This window comes from Pteropus vampyrus, unplaced genomic scaffold, assembly GCF_000151845.1.
Source record: "Pteropus vampyrus isolate Shadow unplaced genomic scaffold, Pvam_2.0 Scaffold217, whole genome shotgun sequence".
Classification (NCBI taxonomy): domain Eukaryota; kingdom Metazoa; phylum Chordata; class Mammalia; order Chiroptera; family Pteropodidae; genus Pteropus; species Pteropus vampyrus.
In genome coordinates this window covers 1,334,107-1,343,767 of record NW_011888998.1, presented here as the reverse complement: position 1 = coordinate 1,343,767, position 9,661 = coordinate 1,334,107, and the positions used below count along the sequence as shown (strand labels likewise).

The following is a 9,661-nucleotide window of genomic DNA, read 5'->3' as shown; positions in this document are numbered from 1 at the left end:
AAATGATCCATCATCAAAGTAAGACTGAATTTCATGTTTATCCTTCCAGCACCTCCGCTAGACTTCCTCCCCCACACCCCGCACCCCCTGCACCCTGCTCCTTGATGGGATTTCACAGAGCACTATGTACTTAGTAAGATGACCCGCCTCATCTAAGCCGGACTATAGATACTAGGCCATCCCAAACCCAGGGAAGGTAGCCGAGCCTGCCCAGGGAAGCAAATCACTCATCAAGTTGTCACTCATCACCGCTCTCTGGGCGCCCCACTGCTATTGCTCTCAGTGTGCTCTTGTCCCTTCTGCAGTGGAAGTGCATGGTCACAGGACATAGAGGGCCCAGGCACGATAGTAATACCGAGACAGGAAAGAGACAGGAAACACAGGAAGGCCTCTCGAGGGTGGGGGCTCTCCGTGGAAGACAGAGTGAAACCGTGCCGGGAACGTGTCACAGAGGCAGCTCTTCCCACCATGGCTGCCTGTTACCACCCTTTAAAACACCCCTAACTCAGATAACTTGCTAACCTGGATAACCCGTCTTACCTTTGCAGCTGATCAGACCACTCCAACTAACCGTTTGGCTGCCCTGCCCAAAGGTAATTCGTACTAATCGGGACCCTCGCCAAGCCCTCACTAGGCTCTGGGAGGTGGGGTCCAGGAGGAGAACACACTGCCAGACAAGATGTGCTGTGTGGGGACAGTAGGTGGCACTCCCCACTCCCGGCCTAATTAGTTCCTTCGCGTGCCCAGGGCCCCCCCTCTGAGCATCACAGCCCTGCCCCAGACTTCCTGCTCTTTTTACAAGTTGAGCATGAAAGTCCTTGGCTGCCATGTCACCATCCGTTACTCTGGCCACCTCACCACTCCCGTTATGTGGCCTGTTCTCTTCCCCAGCGTGGCCTTGGAAGTGTGTGTGGTCCAGTCGGGGGCGCCCACTTGCTTCAACTTGTCTGTAGGCCCGTGTTCCCCGCAGCCTCACCACATCTGCTACTACACACCTATGTACAATCCGCACACACGCAAATGTGTGCTGGTGTGACTCACCTTCCAGATCCTTCCAGTAACCAGCCAAAATGTGGAAATAGTTCAAGTAGCCAGGAGGGGAAAATCATGCTGACCCCACCAGTCAGAGGTGGGATGACTTTGTCCCCAGGCCAGGATGGCACTGACCCCACTAAGGAAATCCAGTGAGACGGGAGCCCCAAAAATGTGCCGCCCTCACTCCCGTTAGGAAGCCCGCTGGGGCTCCTCCCTGGCCTGGTGCACCTTGTCCCTCCTGTTCCCTGAACGTGTCTACCTTGCTCACCATTCCAAACACCCTCCTGGGCTCCTGCCCCTCAGAGCTTTGGTGCACAGTGTGGAAGATAATCATGAGGAAATGAAGCAAAACTTCACACTTCCTCACCAGCTTTCCCAAAGGCTGCGAACATATATCTAGTGAAAAGTGTTTTCTAAGATGACCTTTGGAAATGGGATGCATTAGTCTGAACTTTCTCTGTGCCCTGCACCCTTTGATACTCTTTCGGGGAGGGGACAGGTGGAACTGGGGTCGGTCACCTCCTCGTCCTTCCGTGAACCCCTGAGGGAAAGGATGACCGTCCAGGGCAGGCTGGGGACGATCCCTGCTGTGGTGACCTCCATCCATCGAGGACCTATCCATGGGACAGTGTCCAGGGCTGGGGCTAGCACAAGGCCGGCCTGGCCCTAACTCGAGAGTCCTGCGTGGTGTCTTCTCCTTCTGCTGCCAGGACGGCCAGACCGACCCCGGGACCTGGAGCTCACCGACCTGGCGGAGAGGAGTGTGCGCCTGACCTGGATCCCGGGGGACGATAACAACAGCCCCATCACAGGTCAGCCGGGGGCCCTGGGCTCTAGTCCAGAGAAGAGGGCGGAAGCAGCCAGGAGGCTGAGGCCTTGCCCTGGTTTCTGGCCCCGTCCTGCCTCTCTGGGCGTGGACGCTGGGTGGTTTGCAGGACACACGGAGGCCTTGGTTTCCCTTTCAGTGCCTTGAGAGGAACTCTCCCTGCGCCTTTGTCTGCCTGAGGGGGGTTATGAAGACTAATGGAAACCACAGGGGAGCACTACATAAGGAGGAAGTCTGGGGACTCAGCTCCCAAACAGCTCTGTCTTCTTGCCCACTCAGATTATGTCGTCCAGTTTGAAGAAGACCAGTTCCAGCCAGGGGTCTGGCATGACCATTCCAAGTTCCCAGGCAGTGTCAACTCCGCCGTCCTCCAGCTGTCCCCATACGTCAACTACCAGTTCCGGGTCATTGCCGTCAACGAGGTCGGCAGCAGCCACCCAAGCCTCCCCTCCGAGCGCTACAGAACCAGTGGGGCACGTGAGTACTTGCGGGCTGACGGGAAAGGCTCTAGAACCAGGCACCCTGAATTCAAACTGAGGTCCCCCAGCCCTCGGCCACACAAATTTGGGCAACTTAACGTAACCTCTCCAAGGCTTGGCTTCCTCATCTCTGAAACACAGAATAATAAGGACACCTGCCAGCACGGGGCTATTGTGAGGATTACACTTGAAAATGCAGTTTGGGTACTTACCACGATGCCTAGCATATAGTAAGCACTCAATAATGTTAACTGTCATTGTGGCATATTAATATTATTAATTTTTTTTCTATTAATAATTCTTGATGATGTGCTTTAAAGAGAAGAGCCATGGCAAGGATTTACGGTAGAAGTATATAATCTGCTGTTCTATCAGATTTCTTTTTCTGGGTTATATTTAGATTTATGAAATTACACCAGCTCGTTGACATCCCCCCAGATTTTTTAAATGCTAAGGATAAACCAACCTGGTATTAAACGTATTTAGGGGGAACCCACAGAGGGATAATCCACACTGAGCTGGCTGCATGACCATCTATAAAGTTTGCAAAGCCTCATCATAAATCCTGTCTAGTAAGACATTAAAATTCAAAAAGAAATGAGCTCCGCATCTGGGGCCAGGGTTAAATCTTAGCCAGGGAGGCACGTCACACACATGAGAAATGACAGAGTGGGTTTAACTGCCTGTGGGACAGAGTGTAGAGAGATGCTGAGGAGAAGAACAGAAGGGACCAGTCTGGTGGGAGGGACAGAGGTTGCTCTCCATGTCCTGGCAAAGCGCAAACTGACACAAATTGAACTTTGTGTCAATTTGGGTTCCAGCCCCGGAGTCCAATCCCAGCGATGTGAAGGGAGAGGGGACCAGAAAGAACAACATGGAGATCACATGGACGGTAAGCGCCCCCGCTCACCCCTCGAGGGGCTGCCGCGTGCAGCAGGGAGCCCCCGCCTTCTGCACCCGAGGCCACAGGATGGCTCAGACTATCAGACTGGTTTGCTGCCCACTCCTCTCTGCGGTGGGCACCCAGAAACCAAACAGGAGCGAGATTTAAGACAGAGAGGAGCAGAGGGGACTGAGGAACACAGACTAGCAGTCCGGCCAGAATCATAGAGAACCAGCCAAATTAAATGGACCTCTTTAGAAGAAGGAGGGATTGAGGTTAGACACCTGTCCTCACTGTTCTGGGTTTGTTCACTGGCGGTTGTTGGGAGTGAGGGGAGGCCAGCAGCTGCGACGTTTTCAGGGTAGACCTTCTTTTAATCATCGATAACCCCAGAAAAATCCTATCTCCATCTCGGTTCACTGACTACATCTTTCAAATCAAAATTGGATATGTCACTTCAAAATGATTTTTTTTCAAACCACATCCAAATCTGAGAGGTGGAAATTCAGCCACTGACATGGTAATACTTCTGCACTGTTGTCACGAGTCCTGGAAACGGGGGGCGTGGTGTTTGGACTTCAGGCCACCCCCATCCTGCTGAGGGCCTGGTCTCACGGCAGCCTCGGCAGCTGGGCCGAGCCCAGATACCAGATACCGGCTCGTCTCCAGGACCATGCACGGCACGGTCTGTCCATGGTCTACATGCTGTCCTGCGGGCTTCCTGGACGGGGCCCTGAGGGAGCAAAGAACAGGGCTCGCCCACTCTTAGAGAGTTCTGACCTGTTGGGAAGGACAGAACAGACACGCATGGATTTGGGAGAACTGAGGTCGGTTCTGGGATTTGGGGTTCGTTGGCAGAAGGCACGCAGTGGCTAAACCAGAACTCATGCTTTTCTAACTTTGGAGAATATTATCATCCATATTTTTTTCTTGTTGCTCTGTCATAGGAAAGAGCCCTGTCAAAAATAAAGCTCTCGCTTCCTATGCACCTGCAAATGTAGGAGTCACAGGGACTAGGTCTTGGGTGACCCCCCTGTCACAGAAAATCTATGTGCTGCTAGGTCCATGGAACTGGGCTCTGGGGAGACTCGGCAGGGGAGAGGGCCTGGCCCCTGCTGGGCGGTCTGGGGCGGGGTGCCTGGCGTAGAGAGAGTGTGAGCTATGCGAGGGTCCGGCCCCCAGCCCACCCCCCTCCACTCTTGCCCTCCGTCTCTCCTTGCTCAGCCCATGAATGCCACATCCGCCTTTGGCCCCAACCTAAGATACATCGTCAAGTGGCGGCGGAGAGAGACTCGAGAGACCTGGAACAGTGTCACAGTGTGGGGCTCCCGCTATGTCGTGGGGCAGACTCCTGTCTACGTGCCCTATGAGATCCGAGTCCAGGCGGAAAATGACTTTGGGAAGGGCCCTGAACCGGACACTGTCATCGGTTACTCCGGAGAAGATTGTGAGTAGCTTCCCCCTGTCCCCTACCCAGGACCCTCCTGTCTGGGCTGCATGAGGCCACTCTCACAGACCGGGAACCTTGGGGTGGGGTGTGGGACTTCCAAGAACATCCTGGGAGGACAGCCAGTCACCAGGAAAGAGAAGCTCCCTACAGTGACCTAGAGAATGACAGGCCCCTGGTAATGTCGGGAGTGGAAATATCATCAGAACACTAGTTAAAATTACTGAACGTCATCACCTAGTCTCATCTCGTGGAGCTGAAAACTGAGGCCCTATAAGGAAAATCCTTGCCAATATTACACAATAGCAAAAGTCAGGCTTGAAAATAGAGCCCAGGCCTTCCGATCAATCCTTGCTAGCACAAAGAAAGACTTGAGCTGTCCATCCCAAAGAGTCATAATTAGACTCCTCCACAGGAAACAGGGCCACAGGCCAGACTCCTCCTCAGGCTCCCCAAAGGAAGCCTTGAGGATGGAGACGGTCTGCAGAGCCCCAGACTGGAGGCGCAGACCAGCCACCTGCCAGCATCCCCAGCGATGCTCTCGGTCCTTGGAATGGAGCACACGAAGGAGAGTTCTTTGGAGGCTTGCGCTGGACATATATGTGGAAGTATGTGCCTGGCTTCCCAGATGATGGTGGCCTCTTGGTCCCCAGCACATCAATCCAGTAAGCTGTGAGCAAAGAAGGAGTCGGGGGAGCTCCTCTTGGCCAGGGCAGTCTGAACCCCAGCGGGTCTGGGTCTGAGCTGAAAAGAGATCACGGAGTGACCAAAAGGAAGGGGGATGGGGAGAGTCTGGGAGAGGTGTGGAGTCGTAGGAGCGATGCTGGGCGAGGCCAGGGCCAGCGGGGTTTGCAATGGTGAGATGGGATACGTGAGGGCCAGGCCCTGTGCCCTGCTTCCCTGGAGGCGGTGATGGATTGGACCCACTCATGAGATAAGCAGAAGGGGTCAGCGGGTCCTCTGTCCCTGCCACCCCTCATCTCCATGGTAGCGGACACCTCTGGACAGGAGACTAGTGGGAACTACTGAATGGTAAGTATGGAATGGGCGGGTCCAGTCATGACCTTCATGGACCACTCCACAGTGTCCCCTCCATCCATCTACCCCTGTGGCCTGTGCTCTGATGAAGTGAGGGGGATGGGGCAGAACTGTTTCTACAGCAGAGTAGAGAAAGCAGGGCAAGAATCAATGATGGAGGAGGGAGTAGCCCTCTCTTTCCAGAAATCATGGATAAGGCATCGTCAGTCTGTGGGTAACATTTCCTGCATGGTCATGGCAGGAAACGAATGCCCTCAGAGGCAACTATTTCTGATGTGAGGACAGGGTTAGAGAAGAATCAGCAAGGTATGGTGAACCATCTGGAAGAGAGCCACAGCAGGATGCCAGTATATCACTCTGAGCCTTAAAGGGGCAGGGGACCGGTGAGCCACCACAGCCAGTGAGGGCTATCCACAAGAGCTATGGCCTTGGGTGGAAGAATGCAATGCTGTCAACCCTCCACCCCACAGAGAGGCAGCTGGGGGAATAGCTACCCACCCTCCCTCTCCTCCTGCCCCAGGGTCTCGTATTGGCCCCTCCTTTTGAGCAAACCCATCCAGACACCTGAGAATGAAGGAGCCCAGCTAACACGGTCCCGAAGGAGCAGCCTCCCAGGAAGTGCAGCAGGGTGGGGCGTGACGGAGAATGGAGGGGAGGGATAAGCAGACTACCCAGCTCATGAGAGTAGCAAATAATCGCCTTCTAAACGCGTAAGCAGCCCTCTCCCACCTGGAATCCCACTCTCGTCCTGAGCCTTCCCCGCTTCCTCCAAGTACAGTCTGATGGAGGAGACATAGCCTCTGCCCTCATAAGGTACCCAGAGTAGGGTGGAGGTACGAGCAGCCAAGAACAAGTTCAAGGGGAACCTGGGGTCCAGGGGTCAGCCCTGCCAGCATAACCCATTCTCTTGTCCCTACACGTTGCAGATCCCAGGGCTGCACCCACTGACGTTAAAATCCGAGTCCTGAACAGCACAGCCATCAGCCTTCAGTGGAACCGCGTCTACCCTGACACGGTCCAGGGCCAGCTCAGAGAGTACCGAGTGAGGAAGCCAGCTCCTGGCCCCCCCTAACCAACCACCCAGCTCACTAACCAGGGCAAGGCGGTAGCAGATGCAGGCCATGGGATATTTGGAAGGGGTCTTAGGGGTAGCTGTTGGATCCAGAGTTGATTCAAGATGATCTAGTGTTAACTGCTCAAAATTATTCTCTCTCTTTCTCATTCTCTTCATCTCTGTCTCTCTGTCTCTGTCTCTGTCTCTCTCTACACATACACACGCACACACGCATAGACGTGTTCCGCAATAGAAATGCTAAGAAATTCTGCTCAGCAGAAAATCACGTGAAAGGCGGTGGGTTTGGGTGGATGTCGCTTAGCATACCTTGTTTGTGATGCATGTGGGAGTGGATACATGCGCATCTTCAGGAGCTCTGTTGAAGCACCGCTGAGCTACACCTCTCCCGCTCCTAACGGCCCCCTCTCAGCTGCTTGCCTCACCTAGTCTGATTTCATGAAGCCCCAGCTAACAGGTGGAGCCACCGAAAGGATGCAGAGGCCTTCTCCATTGTCACAGCCAACTCCAGGTGATCCGGCATACGGATTTTCAAGGCCCTTGGCTTCTCCTGGTCTTCCCTGCCTGAGAGCAGTTTCTGCTCCACCTTCTCTCCCCTGAAAGATTGAGCTGAGATGGGGAAAAGGCAGAAAGCCCAGGGCATGCAAGGCTCTCCCTATAAGTAGCTCTATTTAAAAGTTGCCTGGCAAGTGAACAGCGGTTCACATGGGGTAACAGCGGTTCTGGGACCTCAGAAGTCGAGAGTTGGCTGATGGATAATAAGGGGCAGAATGGCGGGGGTGAGGGGGATTGTCAGTCTCTCAGAAAATGAATTTAGTAAGAGGGGCAAGGCAGGCAAGATGATGTGGACACTTGAATGAGCTCTTTCTTAATGGTTGACTTGCACCCTTAACCTACTTGCCTGGAGATTTTTTCTGGCTAAAGATCCCATCGGGTCCCCCTCTTAAGTCTGAACTTCCTCTTTACCTTGCCATCGGACGCCTGGGTGACACTGGCGTGACCTGGCAGCCTGAGCTGGAGCTTCTTAACCCACTGCTAATCAGACTTCGTGTCACAAACTCAACCGTACCAGTGACTCTGCCGCCTCCCATAGGCCGCCATCCCAAGCTCTTGCCACCAGGCAGGCTAGCATCACACTGACTTGGACGTGTGTCTGTCCCATTCTAAAGGTCTTCAGTATTAAAAGAAATCATTTGATTCGAAAGGATTAAATCAACCCTTTCTCATATTCAGACTTCTGGAGGTAACCCACTACTTTTCAACTCCCGTCTGTCGCCAGTCTTAAACCATACTAATCTAACTCAAAGGGATGTGGTCCTTGAGCACAGGACAGTGCTCTCCACTGCCGGACCCTTGGCTGGTACTTGTGGTTTGGGCACAGGCTCCCTGAGCGGCTTGGTGGAGCCTCTCAGCTCCAAGTCTAGCCAACCTGCCTATCCTCCAGAGAGGTGACATGGCTCAGAAAATGACTGGAACCAAAAACTCTACTTCTTGTTTGATACTCACTAGTGGCTAATGAATGAGGACTATAAGGCCACCCCGCCAGCCCCATGTGGGACTGACTTCATCATCTGGGATTTGGAGCCTGTGGCAAGCGATGGGAAGACCGGTCACTACCACCAGCACTAACAACTAACCCGGCTCGGCCTGACTGTCCCCTCACCGGCCTGCCTCTGTCCCGAAGGCCTACTACTGGAGGGAGAGCAGCTTGCTGAAGAACCTGTGGGTGTCTCAGAAGAGGCAGCAAGCCAGCTTCCCTGGCGACCGCCTCCGTGGTGTGGTGTCCCGCCTCTTTCCCTACAGCAACTACAAGCTGGAGATGGTTGTGGTCAATGGGAGAGGTGATGGGCCTCGCAGTGAAACCAAGGAGTTCACCACCCCAGAAGGAGGTAGGTCTGGCCCGCAGCTCTTCGGGGTGGGGCAGGATGAGGGTGGCGCACTCAGGTGGGCCTGGAGCAGCTCCGGCGTGGGTTGGCACGGACAGCACAAGTTGACCTCTGCACGACCCAAAGGAGCTGATGACCTGCGAGCTGAGCGGTTCTCGCCATTCCCACACCGCGCTCCGTCACCGGGGTGGCCCGCTCTGACAGGAGGTTGAACCTCAACGGAAGACCTGTGCGGTCAGATGGCATGACTCCAGACGGGCTACGCAGACTGACCCCCAGGGCACCGCGGGAGCCTGGGCTGCCCGTCACCTCCTGAGGCTGAAGCACAGTCACCCTGACCGCCCAGAGGCATCTGGCCTATTTACCAGCACCCAGAACCCACGGAGCTCTCCGAACACTGCAGTCGAGAAGCTTTCACTAAGATTGTCGGCCCATGGAGCAGTGGCCCTGCGGAGGGCGCCTGCCTTCGGCAGGTTCATGGGCGCCCTGATTGGGAGGCAGACGCCATGCCGTCCCAGTCCATCTCCTGTTCTCTCTCATCCGCGTGCACCTGCTTCGCCCACTTCTCTTTCTCCTCCCTCCGTTCTTAACTGTTACTTTCTCCATTTTTCTTTTTCTCTTCCTCCTCTCTCTGCTTCGTTCTTCCCTTTACTGCTCTCTTTCCCCCCTCGTTGTGGTTTTCACCAACAGCCCCTCCCCATCACTTCCGCTCCTTGTGCCCTGTCCTCGTGCTCCATCTCGGCTTCCTTCCTCCTCCTCCCGGAACCCAGCATCCTCAGCTCAGAGGCCGGGACCTGCAGCTTGGACGCAGCAGTGAGAATCCTTGTCTGAGGATCGGGAGCCGCAGCCTCTGTAGGAAACAGCTGCGGGTGGTTCCCTGCCTGGGACTGGCTCTGCCCTGCCACGGAGGTGTCTTTGCAGGATCAGAGCCTAACGTGCCGAATCTAGGGTAGTTGCTAAAGGAACACTCGATTTACTTCTTCTACTTAAACAGT

At 54.6% G+C, this 9,661-nt stretch overlaps 1 protein-coding gene across 1 annotated transcript in view; it reads left to right on the top strand.

Moving 5' to 3' along the window:
- NFASC (neurofascin) overlaps positions 1 to 9,661 on the top strand; it is a 77,819-nt gene that overhangs the window by 38,844 nt on the left and 29,314 nt on the right. Inside the window, exons 14-21 of the mRNA XM_011373112.1 lie at positions 306 to 310; positions 549 to 593; positions 1,746 to 1,847; positions 2,141 to 2,338; positions 3,162 to 3,232; positions 4,448 to 4,670; positions 6,635 to 6,750; positions 8,465 to 8,669. Of these exons, the coding sequence (XP_011371414.1) occupies positions 306 to 310; positions 549 to 593; positions 1,746 to 1,847; positions 2,141 to 2,338; positions 3,162 to 3,232; positions 4,448 to 4,670; positions 6,635 to 6,750; positions 8,465 to 8,669 (965 nt within the window). The remainder of the gene's footprint in view (positions 1 to 305; positions 311 to 548; positions 594 to 1,745; positions 1,848 to 2,140; positions 2,339 to 3,161; positions 3,233 to 4,447; positions 4,671 to 6,634; positions 6,751 to 8,464; positions 8,670 to 9,661) is intronic.